At 39.2% G+C, this 21,655-nt stretch overlaps 1 protein-coding gene across 11 annotated transcripts in view; it reads right to left on the bottom strand.

Moving 5' to 3' along the window:
- Positions 1 to 21,655, bottom strand: part of PICALM (phosphatidylinositol binding clathrin assembly protein) — an 83,802-nt gene that overhangs the window by 23,919 nt on the left and 38,228 nt on the right. For 10 of the 11 annotated variants that reach the window (XM_072993537.2, XM_072993539.2, XM_072993538.2 and 7 more), the window contains exons 3-12: positions 21,292 to 21,367; positions 19,673 to 19,775; positions 16,307 to 16,400; positions 15,390 to 15,501; positions 14,189 to 14,295; positions 12,769 to 12,810; positions 11,963 to 12,048; positions 10,007 to 10,130; positions 8,872 to 9,008; positions 7,184 to 7,284 (exon numbers count right to left, since the gene is read on the bottom strand). In XM_072993537.2, coding sequence (XP_072849638.2) covers positions 7,184 to 7,284; positions 8,872 to 9,008; positions 10,007 to 10,130; positions 11,963 to 12,048; positions 12,769 to 12,810; positions 14,189 to 14,295; positions 15,390 to 15,501; positions 16,307 to 16,400; positions 19,673 to 19,775; positions 21,292 to 21,367 — 982 coding nt within the window. The remainder of the gene's footprint in view (positions 1 to 7,183; positions 7,285 to 8,871; positions 9,009 to 10,006; positions 10,131 to 11,962; positions 12,049 to 12,768; positions 12,811 to 14,188; positions 14,296 to 15,389; positions 15,502 to 16,306; positions 16,401 to 19,672; positions 19,776 to 21,291; positions 21,368 to 21,655) is intronic. The other variant, XM_072993541.2, reaches the window with a different exon arrangement.

Genomic DNA, 21,655 nt, shown 5'->3' with positions numbered 1-21,655 from the left:
GTTAGCATCCTAAATGCACAAAGTCGTCACTTTATTGGTCCTAGCAAATGTGACATCCTACTCTAAATGAAATGTTGTGTAGAACCAATAGGCATTCTTCTGTTCACAACATTACAGATATGGCCTGGGGAAAAAAGCTCTTCTCTTAATACTATAAGTGAGAACTAGACATTTGCTTACAACCTATTTCATAGCACCTCTTGACAGTTCTGTAGCTGCTGTGCCTCTAACTTGAGAATATCCTCCCCACACCCTACTTTCTTCAAAGCTTGTCTTTAACCACTTGTCATGACCATACAATTCCATGTGATATCTTTTCACCATCCAGGTTTTTCACTGCTACAGCATAACAGATTGATTTTTCTCACTATTGTTGAAAAACCTGCTGTGTGAATCTGCTAATTCTTAAAAAACAGAAAATTATCTCTGCCATGGTTGTTCACACACCACAAGGTACTGAATGAGAAAAGTGAGCATCAATAACTCAAGGACAGTAATCCCAGTAGTGCTGGAAGGGGGTGGCAACATTGCATTCACTCCCATGGACCTTAACGTCTCAGCTTTGATCCTGTTGGGTTCTGGTATGCTGTTGGATTAGAAACTGCAAACACGTGGAGTCATTTAGTGACTGTATTTTTACATGTCCAATGTACTACTAGAGAACATCTAACATTCACATAGTTTGTCAAAAAGCACACTCCATATAACTGCAAAGCTCCTTATGTCATGTGATTTTTTTAGGATTACTATCCACTTCATCAGATGCATAAAGTATTATCCAAGGTTGTCGATGAAATAAATGCATGGTACATTAAAGGTAAAGGTTCCCCTTGACAATTTGTCCAGTCGTGTTCGACTCTAGGGGGCAGTGCTCATCCCTGTTTCCAAGCCATAGAGCCAGCATTTTGTCTGAAGACACTCTTCTGTGGTCACATGGCCAATGCGACTTAGACACGGAACGCTGTTACCTTCCCACCGAGGTGGTCCCTATTTATCTACTTGCATTTGCATGCTTTCGAACCGCTAGGTTGGCAGGAGCTGGGACAAGCGACGGGCGCTCACTCCGTCACGTGGATTCGATCTTACGACTGCTTGGTCTTCTGACCCTGCAGCACAGGCTTCTGCGATTTAGCCCACAGCACCACCACATCCCTGGTGGCGCTGTGGTACAGTAGGAAATATTTAAAACCTCTCCTTTGTGGCTGCCTTAAAAAATACCTATGAGTCATGTTTTTGGCACTGCATCCTCCTAGGATTGTGTCCAAACATTTAAAGGCAGAAAGAGTCTTAGTTGCCCATAAACAATTGACACAAACACTATTATGCCTATAATTCCCTTGCCTACCCTGTGAACAGCCAACAAAGGTTTTTGGCAGCACTATTTCCTTACACATCTCAGCTCTTCACTTCTATGACAGGAAGGAAATGATTTTTAGTATTAACTGGAATTACTTCATCTATGCATTTCATTTATGAAACGCTTACGTGAATGAAGGAATTTCGTAACAGCCTCTTGTTATTTGCATTGAGCAATAGGGAAGGGTCCAACTGAAAGAAGACTCAATGGATGGACTCAATACTGCTGTCTGTGCTCAACATTGGTCACTGGATGTTATGGCCCCAGTTAAAAAACAACTGTCAATTACAGCTATCAGGGGAACATCTCACTAGTACAAAATTATCTGGTAGCAATGAGAGCAAAAGCCTAGAAGTAGTTTATTATCTTCTCAAAGAGAAATTCAGCAGGCCTTCATAATTCTACAGTCTAAATACATTTGCTATTAACAAACGGTCAAAATCTTAATACTTCTGCACCAACCACCAAACACACAAACACACACACACACACACACACACACACACACACACACACACACTAAAAGCGAACATAAGAACATGCCTGTCATCTTACTAAGACATAAGACATTTTGTGGTGTGAGAGAAAGAATGCTAGGTTCCTGTAACAACAGAGAAGATTCAATGATCCTGCTAGCTGCATTTTAACATCTAGTGAGCGACAGAGGGGGGGGGCAGATAATATCTCTAAGTTGTTGCCAGGCCCTCCAGTGAGTCCATCATTATCTTACATAAGCAGGGCAGTAATAACACTACATTTGGAGCTTGTACCTTTCATGCAAAGGCATGTGAAAGACTCTAGAAGTCATTGGTGAGACACAGAAATACAAATTTGATCACTTAGCTTTTCACCAAACCCTCCTCCATTTCAACTTTCTTGCTACTGCAGTACTGTATTTCTTAATATTTTATCACTAATGTTGCTTTAAGTGGACATACGCATGAAAAAAGTTTGCTAAGATTCTGAGTTCTTTTTTTAAGAACCAACTTTTCCAGCCTGTGATATCTTCTGCCAATTACATGATTCTGCATGAAGAACAATGGGGTTAATCCACCTGTTACTAGGCATGGAATTTTCAGAATTCATGGATTAAAATGCTCCAAAGCCTGCAGGAACTCCTCCAGCCAGACCTGGGGAGGTGGGGGCTTTAATCAAGAAATCAAAATCTTGACAGGTTTTCTAAAACTCTTAAGATAACTAATTCAGACTCCAGGAGTCATTTTTGTCCTATAGATAAGACAGGTGAAATGGGTGGGTGGAACTACAAGGATTATGGATCTGGCTGTTTTTTTATCCCCATGCTTTATTGATTGATTGATTGATTGATTGATTGATTGATTGATTGATTGATTGATTGATTGATTGATTGATTGATTGATTGATTTATACCCCGCCCCCCTAGACAGCGTCTACTCAGGGCAGCTTACAAAATGATAAAATATCATTAAATGACAATAAAAATATTACAGTCATAGTCAAAGACAATCATAATCATAAAAATTTATAGTATGATCAAGATGGTGAATGAAAGAACAGAAAAATAGAATTCAAGAATTGACAGGAGGGAAGTCCTGCCTGAAGAGCCAAGTTTTTAAGTGGCTTTAAAAACAACCAGCGAGGGAGCCAGGCGGATCTCTGATGGAAGTCTGTTCCATAGTCGAGGGGCCACTGCTGAGAAGGCCCGGTTTCTTGTTCTTTCTTTCCGGGCTGCTCTCGGCGTTAGGCCCCTCAACCGACGGTATCAAAGGCAGCTGAGATATTGAGGAGGACCAATAAGGACATATTGCCCCTGTCAGCCTCCCTCAACAGGTCATCTAACAGTGCGACTAGTGCCGTTTCTGTACTGTGGTGCGGCCTGAATCCCGACTGATATGAATCCAGAGCGTTAGTTTCATCCAAAAGTGCCTGAAGCTGATCAGCCACCACCCTCTCTACCACTTTGCTAAGGAAGGAAACATTGGCAACGGGCCTATAATTGCCAATTTCGTCCGCTGCCAAATTTGGTTTATTCCTAATGGGCCTAATGAGTGTCTCCTTGAGGGCAAAAAGAACTTTGCCCTCCTGGAGATACCCATTAATTATCGCTGTGGCCCATTCCGTTGTTATAGGCCTGGGTGCTTTGATTAGCCAGGCTGGGCAAGGGTCAAGAGAGGAAGTGGTGGCCCGAGGCTTCTAGTGCAGAGTTTAATAAACAGACTACCGCACCTGTTGTTGTTGTTTAGTTCTTAAGTAGTGTCCGACTCTTCATGACCCCATGGACCAGAGCACGCCAGGCCCTCCTGTCTTCCACTGCCTCCCGGAGTTTGGTCAAATTCATGTTGGTAGCTTAGATGACACTGTCCAACCATCTTGACCTCTGTCGTCCCCTTGTCTTGCCTTCACACTTTCCCAACATCAGGGTCTTTTCCAGGGAGTTTTCTCTTCTCATCAGATGGTCCAAGTATTGGAGCCTCAGCTTCAGGATCTGTCCTTCAGCAAGCACTCAGGGTTGATTTCTTTCAAAATGGATAGGTTTGTTCTCCTTGCAGTCCAGGGGACTCTCAAGAGTCTCCTCCAGCACCACAATTTAAAAGCATCAATTCTTCGGCGGTCAGCCTTCTTTATGGTCCAGCTCTCACTTCCATACATCGCTACTGGAAAAAATCATAGCTTTGACTACGCGGACCCTTTGTAGGCAAGGTGATGTCTCTGCTTTTTAAGCTGCTATCTAGGTTTGTCATTGCTTTCCTCCCAAGAAGCAGGTGTCTTTTAATTTCATGGCTGCTGTCACCATCTGCGGTGATCATGGAGCCCAAGAAAGTAAAATCTGTTACTGCCTCTATATCTTCTGCTATTTGCCAGGAGGTGATGGGACCAATGGCCATGATCTTAGTATGTTTTTTTTTTTTTTGGATGTTAAGTTAGACCATTTTTTGTGCTCTCCTCTTTCACCCTCATTAAGAGGTTCTTTAAGTCCTCCTCACTTTCTGCCATCAGAGTGGTGTCATCTGTATATCTGAGCATGCATAATCTCTTGCAAATCCCAGAGTTTAGCCCTGCCCATCCATTTCTGTTTTCTGCATAGGAAAAAAAAATGGCTGCCAGAGTCTAGCTGAAAGACATGAAGACGCCTCTCAGGACTTTGATTTCTTGATTAAAGCCTCCCAACTGTCTGGCTGAGGAATTCCTGCAGACTGCTGAGAGAAGTAGCCCACAAATCCCAAAAATCCCAGTCCTACCTGTTACTGCACAACAGGCTTGCAGAATTGTTAATGACAACAGCTAGTGATACTGAATGAGTGAATTTATGAAAAGATGGATCCACTATAGAAAATCATGACATGGGTCTTTAATAATCCTTGTGTGAGAACAATTTATGAAGTATGGATAAAAAGGAGAAACGTTTTTATCTCTATAGAGCTAAATTTTAATCTCTGTCCTTTAACCAGATAAATGAGAAACTGGACTCCTACAAGGCTAGGTGCTCTTTCAGAGATGCTATGAACACACTGTTGAAAAAATATATTACAATTTGTTCCTCAAGAAATATGTTTGTCAACAAAGTATATAGAATACTCATTGTATATTTTTTTCATTACAAGTGGGAGAAAGATCTGGAGGAAAATATACTGGATAGATATCCTGGGATTGGCCAGGAAAGAATACAGCAGAATAGCAAATATTCACACTGAGTTGCATTTTATATCGACAGTATTAACACCATGCAAAATTAAGGCAACACACTGATTACAAAATGATAGGACAATGATGTAGTTAATTAGGCACTGCTTTTTTTTTTTTTTTTTAAAGAAATGTAAGCAGATTCCTTCAATACCATCAAGGCTATAAAATCACCTACTGATTTTTTATTTTTAGGTTTTTGAAGATACTGCTGAAAACATATGACCGTGCAATGACTGCTAACTGCTACTACAACTCTTATTTGGAGTGGGGAAATCACTGCCTTTATGTATTAGTTCTTTCATATTTGGGATACAGCAACAGTTAACTGATTCTTGCGAATAAATGGCCAGAAATTCTATTACTTATGTCCATCAGTGCAAATCTTTGTAGCAAACTGCTGCACATTAATACGCCAGAGCTTATATTTCTTGCCACATGGCAAGTTGTGTGCACTAGAAAACAAAAGACTCAACTTCTTAGAGTAGCAGCAATTTCCCACAAGGATTTATGCTCCTTGACTTTCACCAGTGGGCAAAAGCAATAGATCAGTGTTGACCAGATCCGTTCATTTGGGACTGTGAAAAGATACCGCCTAAAAATTTTAAGACCACCTGAATCAAAGGACGTGATGAATTACAAATGCAGTTATCTCTCAGTTTGCTTCTTCATTAACATGGGTGGAAATTAAAGCTAAGGTTGTCTCACTACACTGACAGCAATAGTAGTTAGAAATAGATTTATCTGTTCACTTGCTAGGAAGTGTTGGTCATTAGATACTAATGGTAGGATTTCTTGTCTCTGCATACTGCAGAAAAACTGCCAGAAACACTTACTACTATTCTTCTGAAGCCATTGCCTCCAAAGCCTAAGCTGCTGGAGAGAGCAAGAGGAAACCATCTTACTTCATTCTAAACAAAGAATGAACACGTATGCAGAAACTGCTATTAAGACTGCCTCCTTATCCTTTAGATCATGTCATCTTTGCAACACTTTCCGATAAATTTCTTCTAGGCTGCATATCAAGGTGGCAGACAAAGATGGGGAAAAACATTGCAACTATGAAATGTACAGTATCAGTATTAATATTAGTAGTGGTTTTAAACAGAAGTTTTGAAGAATGGCAAAGAGCAAGTTCACATTTAAGAAGTTTTGTATTTTTCTTTCTAAGGGTATATTGCAGATTTTGTGGCAACATGGAGCCACATCCATTGCAGGAAGGGAGGGGTCAGGAGGACAAACATAACATATGGTCCCAGCTCCCATGCTGAAATTGCATCACACTTTTAAAAATGAAGTCTCTATTTAGTAAGATTTACTTCCTTCCTCCGTATCAACTCTTCTGAAATCACTGAACTAGAACTCATTGATACCTTGAAAAACATTTAGTTCAAACTCTAGCCAGGGCAAGAAATCTAGTGCTCTAGCAAGTCTGATAGGTAGCCACTCAGCCTTTGTTTAAAAGCCTTGATGTATGAGAGACCATTATATTCTAAAGCAGTCTGAACTACATTTCTAACCTGGTTCACATGAGACTTCACAGTGTGTTCTGAACCAGATTGTGTTCTAAACTAGAAAAAAGGTGTGGTCTTCATTCTCTCTCCTTTAACTATTATTATTTTTCTGTTTTCTACTTAGTGAAAAAAAATGCTGAAATCCTCTTCCATATTTTCTTGTTACTATTTAGGGCAGTGATTTCCAACCTTGAGTAACCCAAGTGTTCTTGAACTGCAACTCCCAGAAGTCTTCACCACTAGCTTGTATTGGCTGGGGTTTCTGGGTGTTGCAGGCGAAGAACATCTGGATTACCTAAGGTTGGGAACCATTGATTTAGATGAAAGAAGCAAATTTTAATTTGATAGTCTGGACACAACTTTTCTTTCTTTACAATAATTTTTGGCCATATAATGGTAATTGAAGCCTCACAAGAAAATAACATTATTATCGTAAAAATACCACTATGACTGGTGCTAAAAGGGTAAGTGAATATGAAGCTACAGAAAACATGATGACTTACTTCCGATCCTCCATTCTCTAGTTGGAATAATTATCTGGCTCTGGCATTTAGAAAAGTTTCATCAAGTAAAATAGCAAGGAAGCAGAGCTCAGAATGAAACCTTACAAAGCTGAGAAGCAGAACTCAGAAAGGGGATTTGAGTTTCTTACCTCCCCAGGTGCTTCCTACTTGTGGTGCAGAGGACATAGGATGCAAAGATGGATTAAAGGGTGGCTGCAAATCAAGAAGATCATTTGGCAGCTTTGATGTACTATAAAAAGAGATGAAAGCAATTATCAGAGATCCAAGTAATATTGACACACTTTCAATTCATTTATCTCATTCAAAATAGTCACCACAAATTGATCACAGAGACAGAGGCACTGAGTACAAAATACAGCTTTCTGCAAATTCAAGGAGGGACCTGAAGGAGCACTTTAGGCAAACCCAAAGACATATGTGGTAGGACATCATGCCTACATTTTAAACAGATACACCTATATTTTTATGTCTTTTGTTTTAGTTTGATATACATTTTAAGCAGTATCCAGAAATGTACCAGAGATTGTATTAAATGACAGAATGACTCGCAGATTGAATTAGTTTAACTCAAAGTGAGTCATGACACTCATTGGATAAACCTAAACCAATCACTCTATTTCCCATCCCCCACAACCCTGCGAGGCAGAAGAGTGACAGAAGTAGAAAGGGTTCTCATATACAGTGGTGCCTCGCTTAACGATTGCCTCGCTTAATGAGGAAATCGCTGTATGATTAAGTTTTTGCGATTGCTTTTGTGATCGCAAAACGATGGTTTAAATGGGTTTTTTTCATTTAACGATGATCAGTTCCCTGCTTCTGGAACCGATTTTCGCTTTACAACGATCAGCAAACAGCTGATCGTCGGATTTCACAATGGCCACGGGCTGAAGAAAACAGCCACCCACTGTTTTCTAGGACGGATTCCTCGCTTTACAGGCACCGAAAATGGCCACCGTATGGAGGATCTTCGCTGGACGAGCAGGTATTCAGCCCACTGGAAGGCACTAAACCATTTTCAATGTGTTTCAATGGGTTTTTAAAATTTCATTTGACGATGTTTTCGCTCTACAGCGATTTCGCTGGAACGAATTAACATCGTCAAGCGAGGCACCACTGTACTGAAAAAAAAATCCTACAGATTTGGAGGTAATAAGAATCATTCCTGCTAACTCATAAGTATTCTGAGCAGTTATGTGGTATATAAAGCACAGCTAACCCAATTACTAAACAATTATTTTTAAAAACCATTTTATAGTACAGTCTCAAATTCACAACACACAGTTGGCTAGAAGTACTATTTTCCAACCAGCAGCAATACTGAAAGGCATAGCCGTCTCTGTTTGCAGGGCCACATCAAAGTGTTGGTATTAACCCCTCAAGTCTTAAGGGGTTTCGAACCAAGTTAGCTGAAGCATTGTTTCTTCCCACTCTAACATCATCTAAACTGTCCCTTCTCCAGGCATCTTGATAAATAAGGTCCAGTAGCTAAAAGAGACAGGGCCTTTTAAGCACTGGCACCCTTGTTAAGGAACATCCTCCAAAGTGGTTTACATAGCATCTACACTGAAGTCTTTTCAGCAGCAAGCATCTCCTTACTCTTCTAGGCTTTTCTATCTTAAAATAATTTTACTACTTTTTTTGCATTTTATGCACTGATATTATTCTCTGCTCTCAATTTTAATCTGCTGTATTTTTTTTTTTCAGAGTTTATTCTCATATTGTATTTCACTTTTTTAACCACTTACAAGAACTTGGGATCAAGTGGTTATACACCTTGAAAATAAATGCTAAATTATACATAACTAACAATGACTACCTGTTTGAAGAACTAGGTGTGGAGAAAATGTCAATGGCTGGTGTAGTCATTATACTTCCTGCTGCATTAGACACAGGGGAGGAGGCGGTTGTTAAAGAGGACTGAGGTTTTTTTGCAAGTTCTTTTAGACGCTGTTCCTATTGGAATACAAGAAAGCAAGGAACAAAGTATTTTACATGGTTACTAAGGTTAAGTAGACAAAGCCTTCAAGCAAGTTTCAATATGATTTTTCAGTGATAAGAAATGCAACTGAACCTTACCAAATATTTGCACTTGGCAATTGTCAAGAAAAACTGATACATGCAAAAGAAAAAGAACACAGGAACTTACAGTAGGGAGCAATGTATTTCTTCATTTAGCTCAATATTTACAGTATTTTTATTTTAATTTTTAACAAAAACATTAACATATAATAAGCAATTAACAAAAATCTACTGAACAACTGCCCACTGGGATCAATTGAGAGGTGCATGGAGCCCCATTCCTCTTCCAAAATTGTAATGACTCTTGTGAAAGGGCTTTTCCCTTTCCTTTCATTGGTACAAAATCAATGAACTCTACCCACATGTCTGTACATTCATCCTTACTTAGCACCACCTTCTTAATTTTAACATTAAAATGCCTCCTTTGGCCGACAACCGTTTTGCGAGTGGCTCTGATCTGTGAAATTTTTCCCTCTGGCCAAATCATAGAAACAAAAATGAAAAACCAAAGTCGGTCATTCATGGCCCAGGGAACCCTTCTCTTCCCTCTCAGTAAAAGTTCTATTATTATGTCCCTTCAAAAGGGTGCAACAAATTACAAATGAATACGTATTGCTACAATTCTTGCATTACTTCACTAGGTCCTGTTAGTGTATCTTTCAGTTTCTAAAGCACACACACAAAAAAACCTCAAGACTACAAGTCTCAAAACTAAAAATGTTATTTTCCCCTAATTTTATATATACCCCAACTCCTGGGTGGTGAGAGATTTTTGTATTCCCAAATGATTTGCAACAAAGTGTGTAAATGAAGGAGAACAGCCCTATTAAGATGAATCTGTTCTCTTTTATGCCCAGCCCATCTTAAACACCCCAAACAGCAAAACATAGACACAGAATCCAATCTGAAAGAAGAAAATAAATTGTGCCCACCTTTAAAGCTTTTAAACGGGCTTGCTCTTCCTCTAGTGCTGCTTGCTTTTCTCTTTCATCTACTTTGGTGAGTGACAGGCCAGTGCTTGCCAGGGAGGAGACTGCGTTGGAAAGAGTAGTAGCCCTAGGAAAAGGTGACAGGACGAAACCTGGCCATTAGTTAGATGACATGCAAGAAGAAGATGCTCGGCACTGCTTTGCTTTTTATTCAAAGCTTTAAACACAGCAATATCACAACAATACACCCACCTCAAAAACACACCAATCACCATAATCGCCCATCTCCTGAAAAGGACAAAAGCTGATCTCAAAGCCATAAATATTCAACTCCCAAACAAACTGCACCAGAGCACAGAGTGCTGTCCTCTGAAGATGCCGGCCACAGAGACTGGCGAAACGTTAGGTAGAACAACCTTCAGAACACGGCCAAAGAGCCTGGAAAGCCCACAACAACCACATAAGATACACTTCTTCCATGGACTGTTGGGCATAAACAAAACACAGAGCTTCATACACCTTTGAAGAAATTTTCACTACCTTGCCGAGTACCTAAAAACTGGTTAACATTAGAGGGGATCTTTTGTTTAAAGCTATTGAGGGGTAAGGAGGAGAAGTAATTATTGCAGAATAAATGCTCCGACCCAAAACTGATAATTGTTTTCTATTACCATTTGTCTGTTTGGACACCAGCTGGAAACGGTAAGAATCCAACAATGCTGCACATGTTTCTGGCCACCTATGTTTAAGTTCAAGATCCTCCACACCACAACGAAATCATGCCCCTTTGGCATGACCTTCCCAAAGGAGCAACAGTCCTCTCACTGCAGGGCGATTATGGAGAATAATTCTGTAAAGGTGGGATCTCAATTTACTCACATTTAGAGACAATGTAATAATGACCAACACAACCTCCTTCAATTTCAGTGGGTTATTCCTGCATATGACAAAGTCTCGATCCAAATCTTAGACACTAGTCTAGCCTAGACAACATCATATGCTTTCCTTACTCTTCTTGTTGAATACTATTTAGTTTGGAAGTAGAGTCTTGAAGTTTGGACTCAAAGTCTAGAAATTCTTTCAAGATAAATATATCAACATCTTCTATTTCTGGCTCATTAGGTTGAGAAAGTCAGAACTGGAGACTATCACAGTCTTCAGCACTGCTCTAGGTTTGGTTTACATGGATAAGCCAGTGGCTTGTGTTTACACTGGAATGGAAAAAGAAAGAGCCAGGAGCTTGGAACAATGGCCACAGGAGCATAGGCAAGGGCTGGATATGTATTCACGAAGGCTTTCACGGCCGGGATCTGATGGTTGTTGTGGGTTTTTCAGCACTCTGTGCACTTCTCTGAAGATGTCAGCCACAGAGACTGGTGAAACATTAGGAAGAACAACCTTCAGAACACGGCCAAAGAGCCCGAAAAAACCCACAACAACCAAGGGCTGGATACTTGATAAGTAAACAAGAAGACAGCAGTACAGTCAGCACAGCTGCACCAGTCATTTTAGAATCACAAATCTTAGTGCAGACAAAAATCAGAATTATCTGTGTGTAAAGCATGACACTTTACGGAAACAGGCAAAGTGTGAGGACTTCTACGAATCCAATCAAAAACTGCCTCGTATCTCCCTTCACCAAAACCCAAGATGCCTATAATTCTTCAGTAACCTGCAAGGAAAGGCTAGAGTAGGAAGAAGAAAGTCCCTCTTTCAACCAGGGCTTTGCAAAAGCAGTTTATTTCTTGTCCAAATGTGTACCTACCACCAAGCTTTATTATGTACAGGGAATGCTGACCCGAAAGGAAGTGTCTAAATGTCAGTGTTCTACCAGATGTCCAAAGCAGTGCAGTCAAGGAAAGTAATCAAACTCAGTATTATTATTATCTGAACTCCCTAACTGAGATAGAGGAAACAAAGTCAGCAGGGCCAATTACAAACACAAGATTCAACACGTGCCTGCTTGCAGCAGTGGAGTCTTTGATTTTCTTTCCTTCCAGGGAGGCCAAGTGCTGCTCCAATGCATCAAGAAGGCTGCTTGGTGCCTACAAAACATGAGTAGCCCTTCAGAAATTCCGAACAAATAGTGTAACATCTTTTGTCCGCCCATTTCACCAACACAAGGACTTCTGAATCCAGTGATAAATGCTTAAATACAGTCAGCAGTTCTTAATAACACAACACTCAAATGTATTAATACTGAATGGATATGGTACAAGTATCTCTACTGTTTCAACAGACAAGACTGCTCATTTTAAAAGCCATCCTCCAAGAGAAAGGCACAAGGTAAAACGGCACATTTGTGAATGAATAATTACTACATTCCATGTTATGCATGACTTGACAACAGCTACCACTTTAAACCATATAAACATGTTAATGCACTATTCTTTGCCACTGTGGCCTGGTATTTTACAGCCATCTACGGAGATCTATTAGTATACTTAAAAATCAAAAGGATGTGAATGCTTACAGATATACGAACCTCTCTCACAGAATTTACATTAATTTAAATATGGAAATCTGCTGTATTGCTATACAGGGATAATTCTTAACAAGGATCCCCAGCTATGAATCAGAGTAAGTGAGAACTGTTTGCACTGAAATCAAGGACAATAATAGCAGATTCAAGACTATTTTATATTTAGAAACCCTCCACCCAATAACATGGTGACAACGAATTAAAGTATGAGTGATTTATATCAAAGCCTTCAGATTATAAAAGCTCGAAATAAACAAGCATGACAATGCATAAAACCATCTACCTGAGAAAGATCTGGTATGTCTCCTCTGTCTATCCCCACTTGCTGTAATAACAAATAGATTTAATAAGATATAGGCCTTAAACATGTTTGACTAAAGACATGATGAAGAAAGCACATTGAAGATAACATGAAAAATAAGACTGTAGAACCAGATGATTCATAGAATTCAGGCTATGTACAGATGTATGATAAGGAAAGTAATTACAGATTAAAGTATAAGTTATTATTTTAAGGGTTGAAGTGAACAATACATTTGTATTGCCCACGACAACCAGTGACAAGGTACAGCCAGTCAGGTCAGTTTCTTCAATGGCAGTGTCAAAACAGGTAGGGATTTCTCCAAATCTGCAGTCTTTCCCCTCCCCTTCTCGGCACAATTCATAAAAATAACCTGTAGATAAGAAAACCTTTTGAGGAATAAATATAATCAATTGTCACAACATTAACTAAAAATGGGCTGTGATTAATAAGATGGTTTACAGTATTTCAAGAGCCAGACCCTGAAAGCAGGGCTGTATTTTGGACTGGCAATCCTGGCAGAGTGACACAGTTCCGTGCCTTTAACAGCAACATGCAACGCTCAAGAGATTTGGCTTGTAGTGTCAACCAACATGTGAGTGGCACTTGGATTTCTCTTCTTTTGTGCTGCAGGCAAGGCGACGACTGAACTTAATCAGTGCCTAGGCACCCTAATAAACTGCATAAAAGTCAACAAGCTCAAATGCAGTCTGTACAAAATGGAGACACTTTCTCCCATATGTATCTCTCCAATCGTTAAGAACCTGTTAGGAGACGCCACTTGGAACTGCACTTATCCCGTGACGTGAACAGACGGCCGCTAGGAAGAGAGCCTTTTCAGGTGCATATCCCAATAATGGAAGAGCCTTTCTATGGATCTTTAGCCACATCCATTATCTTTTCAGTGTCAGGTAAAGACTGCTTAATTCATCCAGGTCTTTTAAATTACTGCAGGTTGGGGTTGGCCGGGGCCCGTCTTTTAAATTTGCATTTTGAGTGTTTTAATACTTGCCACTATTTTTGTGCTCTATTTTAATGTTCCATTTGTCTTCTCCATTCTCTTCGGAATAATGTGTCATGGGGAAGTAATGTAAACATGTTTCACGATAATACAATCTCTTCTGCAATTTGTGTCACAGCTGCTGGCAAGCAGCTGCCTTCGGGAAGCATTGCAACAACCTGCGTCTACACCAATACTTCGTTTTCCCCATGTGAATGGGCCTGTAAAGTATTGTAAAGTAACAAATTAAACTAGAATGTGTATTGTAAAGTAGCATACTTTAGAAGACACATTCTAGTTTAATAAGTTTAATCACTATTTTAATGTTTATTACTCATAAAAGTCTCATTAACAGTCAATAAAGGTAGTAGCAAAATTTTCAGTAAGACCACTGTGTTTTACCTCCGCAACTTTGAGAAACTCAGAAATCCTTGTCATTCTGGTGAGAAACTTCTTGTATATGTCAAGGCCTTCTTTACATTGATTCTTTTTCATATCGAAGTATTTTTCTAAGCAAGACAATTGGAAAAATGGCAGTAATCACAAAAGGTTTCTTTCCATTTAAGTATATAACAATAACACATGCTGAAGTAGTTAAGAGAGACTAAGGATGCCTGCAATTCTCCCCTAAGTCTTCTTTTCTCAAGGCTTCCAACAATTCTTTGCTACTTGTCTGTACTATTTTTTGTGGCCTCATCTTCCTTCCACTTCCTATATCTATATATCTATATCTATATCTATGTCTGTCTGTCTGTCTGTCTGTCTGTCTGTCTGTCTGTCTGTCTGTGTGTGTGTGTGTGTGTGTGTGTGCCTTTTTGTTTATTTATTTATTTTTGTTTTATTTTCAGGTCCTCACTGAGCTTTTTGTGATGCCATATTGGTCTTTTTTGCTTTCTTCCACTTTTTTAATTTTTTTTGGAATTGTTTACAATTGTGCCTTTAGAATTTCCTTCTTAAGAAACTCCCACCCATCTTGGACTCCTTTTCCTGTTAGAATCTCTTGCGTGAGACCTTATCTATCACTATTCTGAGTTTATTAAAATTAGCTTTCCTAAAGTAGGTAGACTGACATCCATTAGATCTCAGTCACATAAAACTTAACTCTCTTAGATTCCTGAACCAGAGTCACTTTGTCTTCTTGAAATCTGGATTCAATTCAACATATCTGGGTTGGGCCATATTCAACAAACAGGAATGTCTGGCTACAGTGTCCTATTCCAGAGGTTTGGAAGCTATCCAGAACCAAATGGAGAAAATCCCACAAATTTAGATTTATGACCACAATCGTGAAGACAGTTAAAGTTAAAGCTAAAAGTTATGTTATGTCTCTTCACAAAATTGTCACCTTTCTAAAAGAGAATATAAAAACAAAATTGTCAGCTTTGCAGTTGGTTGCGTGGTAATTGGACAGAGAAAATTATAGTTCAAAGAAGCCACTGTTCATACCAAAAATATTTTAGAAAAGTTCGTATTTATGTCTATTTTTGTTTATGTGTAAAGAGAAGCAGCTGTTTTAAAAGGCAGTATAAAATGTGTTTTGAAATGAAGATCAGTGCCATGCTTACTAAATACAAGGAAGAGATGTGAAAAAGGAAGTATTTACCCAATAGGTTAATAATTCCTTCATTATATGCTGCAAAGAGTCTAATGGCATCTTTGAAGAGAAGCATGAAGGCAGCATTAATTACGCCATTTGTAAGTTCATTGCTATTGACCTGCCAAGAACAAGAAAGGACGTTAAATGAACAAGAAGAATTCCACAGCTATCTTCTGTGATGGGACTCAGTATAAAGAGCTTTCTGGCTATCTGACATTGTATACTACATGTCTGTGACACTAAAGCCTGTCAAGAAAAAAGGAAAAACAATTCTTTGGCCAATGACACATACCTAAAAACAACCCCCCCATACACTCATACAAAATGCCAAGAAAGACACGCAAAGACTACTATAGTGCTTGAACATACAACTCCTGGGTAGGTTTTATAAACTTCCTTTATGTAATTAGCAGCTCTGTTAGATACTTTTCTCACTGAGCTGCAGCATTTTTTAAACAGGCCATGAAGAGAACACAGGATGTTTATAGGAAAGAGTGTAATCCACACAGAGAATAAACTAGCTCTTTTCTAGTGTTCCACGACTCTACTTCCAAAGGACGATACTCCACCATACCCTGCTGATGGGAGCTCTCAGTTCAGCTGGCAGTTGGAGAGGAGAGGCAAACCTCTCCTCCACCTATCTAAGTTATGCTGAACATCTGAAGAGTCAATGTCATCCTGGGGAAGATTTCTTTCCCACTTCGTCAAGATTCAAGACATCATGTGAAAGCACACTTAAGGAAACCTAAGCAGCTCTAATTCATAGTTTCCATGTTAACTTGGAAGCTCAAACCACTGGCAGGGGTTCTAAGCAATGGTTCCTGAAATCATGGCTTAATAAGATGTCTCAACTGAATCCAAACCACTGTCCTGACTCAATTAAAAATTTGCCTATACCCTCAACCCATACAGATAAAACTTACATTGAAATCAAGAAGTGCATCCATTTGATTTTGTATGATGGGTACAGTTTTTAAAAGTTTCTCTGTATTCATTGTCCTCATGACTCCATCAGCCCTAAGAGAAATAAGATTTTAAAAATATTTAGCAGACCAAACATATTTAATAACAGCTGCTAGTACAACAGACACAGAGCCTGAACAGAGATGATTTCCACACAAATTAATCAAGCACGTCCTGCTTTTACCCTCCTTTCCATTATCAACTTATCAGACCACTAGAGACCCATAAGAGCCTCATGCTCAGACCTCCTCCTTAAATTACTGTATTTTTTGCACCATAAGACTCACTTTTTTCCCACAAAACAGGGGTGTGGAAAGTCTGTGCGTCTTATGGAGCTAAGAAAACAGATTATATTTTCCTGTTTTCTTCTCCTAAAAAATTGGTGCGTCTTATGGAAAGGTGCGTCTTATGGAGCGAAAAATACGGTAGTTAAGTTAAATACAATGGGCAAAATCCTCTTGCATAAAGTTACACCAAGCAAGTCAGATGATGTCATAATCTAGATAGTAACATTTAATTTAAACAAACTGAAAGCTTCCTTTTTCCTCCTCCCCACTTCAGATTCCAGAGCTCTGTAAGGCTCCTTTCTGCCTTGGGGAAGCTTTTGGATGGGGTGGAAGCTTCTGATAAGCAAAATCACCATCAGATCACAGCCAATGGGAATCAGTACTGTCAGCAGTAATCTGACAGTGATTTTTTCACTATTGAAGGCACTCTCCTCAAAGCTCCCAAAGACTTCCCAAGGGCAAAAGGGAGCGCTGGAAACTCTGGAACCGGAAAAACGGGAGAGGAAGATTCCTATTCATTTAAATTAAAGCTGCCCTTTGCCAAATAATGACATAGTCTATCTAGGTTGTGAAGTGCAACTTTATGCCAACAGGACTTTGTCTCAATATCTGGAGAGAGATGGACAAGACTGTGTGCTCTTTTGTGTTTTTGGACTACAATTCCCAGAATTATTATTATTTTTTAAAGTTACTCTGGTGCTTCTTGGGAGTTCTTTGGAAGGCAGGTTCTACAGAGCTTAATGGGTGGCGAGACTATGATTCCCAGGAAGTGTGATGGCAGCTCTTTTTTAAAAAAAACCGATACAGCAATAGGAAACAAAGGCCCAATAAGCCAATGGTACAGGTAAATATCTCAAAAGACCCCTCTCTGGGAGAGGAGAGTGACACCCACAGGTGTGCAAATTTGGGCCTACGGGATGCAATTCCAGGAATTCTTGAACAATTCTAGGAATGGGCAGTCCAAAACTAGGAAAGAACACACTATTAGAGCTAGATAACGGTAGAGGTATATACAGGATTTTCACTACACTTAATTACCCATTACACTATTCGCGGGAAGCTGGAAGTGTGGAAAAAAATTATGGCTTACTGCAACTGTTAACAAGGTGAACGGGTGGAGCTCAGTGGCCAGACACATGTTTTATATGCAGAAAGCCCCAGGGTTAGTCCCCAGCATTTTCAGGCAGGACTGGAACAGAGCACATCTGAAAACTTCAGCATCATGCCCCTCAGAGTGTAGACAATACCGAAACAGACAGAAACATCTGCTGACTCAGTATGTTTCTGTGTGCAGGGACATTAGGCACACAGATCATACTCAATCACTGCAGTTTTAAGTTTCTGTTTGATAAAGACAAGGTGAATGAAACAAAACATGAACGCAACAATCTTGAGCTCAGCCAGCAACTCTAACAAATCTAAGCAGATATTCATGTGCCCAAAGAACATCAAATTTGGACTTCTGGAAGAATGGAGAGGCCTCTTATTAAAAAGTACAAAATGTAAACATTAATTGATCACCCACAACTATCTTTCAACAAAATCAAGAGCCACAACTGAAAGTTAAATGATATTCTCGGAAAATGAAATCATAAGAAAAGCACCTGCAAACTTAACTTGAGGAGAACCTAACATGTTTTACAAAGTTCCTAACTGTTTTGTAGAATTTAGAAGTGTGATATGACTGATTTAATACAATTTGTTTGTTTGTTTGTTTGTTTGTTTGTTTGTTTAATTAATTAATTAATTAATTAATTAATTAATTAATTAATTTGTATGCCACCCACACTACCCAAATGTCATTTTAGACTTATTTGGAGAATAATACACAGAAAACCAGGAAAATTCTATTGTTAATTTTGGTTTTCAATACAAGAGCTTTCAACTTTCTGTTCTCAAGAACACAGAAGTTAGAAACTAAGAAACAGATTGCTGTATGATATACATCCCGTCTTAAAGCAAATCACACAGAAATAATTTAATGTATGGAAATTCCCATTGTTAAAACATTTGTGGTGTGGCTGGCTAGCAACTTTTATACCAAAGGTCTTCAAGCTAGTTTATATTGTAATGGGAAGAACCTTTAACATAATCTACACATAGCATAGTCTTCTTGATTCAAACATTCAATGCTTTGTTTTATTTTACTTCCATTTGTATGCAGACTGCTGCCAGCCAGCCAGATCACCACCCTGACCAGTGTTTTACCACAGTAGCAATTCCCTTAGCCCTATCAAGTATGGGGAACTGTTTTCAGACCAACATTGTGGTCAAAATACAAAAACAGAAGTTAAGAAGACTGCCTTTAAGCTGAATGGAAAGGACATTTTCAGTTGTCTTGTGTACATCAAGTCATCATCTAAAAACTAGTTTAGCCATACTGTATTGCAAAGATAAGGGCATACCTTTCTTTTAAGTGACAGACCTCAATACCATAGTTGTGTCCATAGCTACTGGTGACAACGGCTATATTCAAAGGAAGTACACCACTGAAAATATGCTGCTACAAATCAACTACAGATATGCACAGTTGCACTCAAGTCCTGCTGGAAGATTTTCTGGGAACATCAGGTTAACCTTATTTTATTTTTAAGTGACATTTTTATTCTACCAGGAGTGTCATTATGACCTTGAGGCAGCACATATGGATTCCCCTCTTCTCCCACTTATCTTCACAACAACTTTGAAGCAGGATCAGTCTGAAACTGTGTAACTAACCTCAAGCCACCTGAGCAGTATCATTGCTCACTTGAACCTTAATATTCCATACATGCATGCACAATTACCCTTATTAAAGAGGACTGACTGAGTGATCATCTAGCATAAATAAAATGCAGTGGGATGTATATTTGAAAAGTATTTGTAAGCTGCATTTTAAAAAGTCCTCCTGCAAACTAGGTGCATGGGAATCAGGATGCAATCTTCGGCTCATAAATTTCAGTTGAATGTTATGTATTTTAAAATTTTTAGCATTTAGAACAGAAGCTATGAACAAACTATATTTCCAAAGTTATTGGTTTCAGGCAATGTAATCCTTACCCTCTTTTTACTTTAGTGAAGTCAAAAGCTACTTGTCTGTAAGAGACTGCTTTTTCATTCAAATATCTGCTATACCTCCTGATAAAGGTGGACATATCATACCCTAATAGAAGAAAATAGAAAAGCAGTTAATTTCCTTATTTTGCATTAAAGTGCATGACTTTATAAGAGGTACATATTATATTCAAAGAAAAACTGATTGGTTTCCAGTGCTGACATGTGGGTGTTAAGGGTTTTGCTGTTGTCCCACCACATCTCCTTTGTGAAGGTCATTTCCTGAGAGAACAAAAGTTCATGTGAAAGGACCTTGACTCTCGAGTTTTGGTATCTTACCTGCAATCCATGACTGAAATTCCATTGTTTTTAATAAGTCACACTGAGTAGGCCCACTGAATCAGTGGGGATTTGGTGAGTCAACTCCTCAATATGTTCCACTGATTCAAATGGGCCTACTCTAGTTGTCACTTACTACACTGAAGCTGCAACCAGATTAGCCCCCTCTGAATCAACGGATCTTACTGAGGAGTTATCACACCCACTCAGCACTGATTCAATGGGCTTACTTTACTGTGATTTACTATGCTAAGCAATATGAACTGAGCCCCTATGATGCATGGCTGGATCTGTTTGGTGCATTTCACCCTGCCTTTCTGGGCTCTGTTACACCGAGGAAGGTATGGTTTATCTTGTTCTGGGGCTTGTTTCACACACTGAGTTGCTTTCCACAGGAACTTTGACTGAGCTCTTTGGACATGAATTTTGTTAAGCCCCACCCCTCCTTCACAATAAATCACAACTAACTAGGATGGCATTTTTGTTCCTGGACTAGTCTTAAGTACGAAATGGCACAAATCTCCCTGTTGTAGAAAAAAACCCAGCAGGATCAGTTTCTATGGACTGGTTTAGCTAGGCTGGACATACACTAAAACAATACCTCTGCCCTCTCCAGATGTTAGTTACGTTACATTCGCATGGGTAGACAGAGCAATCTTACCACTCAAATGCAGCTTATTCCACAAAATGCCAATCACAGAGTTTGAAGCCAGTGGAGAACTGATGGATTTACATATCTAAAATTCTACTGACCTGCTTTATCTGATCCATAACCTCAAACTCTCTTTAGCCTTGACAGTAAACACTGCCAAATATCCTTTACTCATTTTTATAAAGGAGTTGTGGGCCTTGCACTGGTAAGAACAAATTTTAGGTTTTAATTGGGCTGCTGTCTTTTCACAATCGAGACTCAAAGTGTACCACTATCTATGGGCTCTTTTCCCCCAGGAAAACTAGGGGACTTTCAGGGTGAACCCAAACACCTGATAAGCTCTCTTACTCTCTCCACAACTTTCTTCCCTTCACATCTCATGACAGCATGCTCTACCATTAAGCTGCTCCTCCGCCTGCACAGTGCTTTCTGCAACATCATGCCTTACAAAGTTTATTTTTAAACCCTGAAACCTAGCACAGATATTTGTACCTTTTTTGGTGGTTTAAGCTAAAAGGCATCACCCCAGTGTAGATTTTGGAACTTCTTGGAATAATAACCTAAGGAAATGATGTTGCTGTAAAACACCTTGTACGATGTTATGATTTAGTTGGGGGGAAAAAAAGAAGTTTACCTTGCAACCCACTTTTGTCCAAGAAATTGCTCAAATTAAACAACGTGTTTCTGGAAGCCAGATACTGGATAAAACGCTAGAAGAGATAACATGGCAATTACTTGACTAGAGTTGTACATCTTCAAGTTTTTTAAAAATCACAAACAATGAAAAAGCTGCTTCATCAAGCCAAAGTGGAGAATCAAACTCCCAAACTTTTGCTCATCAGCCAGAGATCTAAACCTCATGGAGTCCAACATTCCTGTAATCTTCTAGCTGCTTGAAAAGCCCTCCATTCAGATCTGTTCATGAATTGCCACTTTTAAAGTCCATTCCCATCTCAAAAAGATAACAGAATGTACTATTTTGCTATGTGCTTCCCCAC

The sequence above is a fragment of the Pogona vitticeps genome, chromosome 3 (genome assembly GCF_051106095.1).
Source record: "Pogona vitticeps strain Pit_001003342236 chromosome 3, PviZW2.1, whole genome shotgun sequence".
Taxonomy (NCBI): Eukaryota; Metazoa; Chordata; class Lepidosauria; order Squamata; family Agamidae; genus Pogona; species Pogona vitticeps.
The sequence above is the reverse complement of the archived record's forward strand: the minus strand, read 5'-3'. Positions and strand labels throughout refer to the sequence as shown.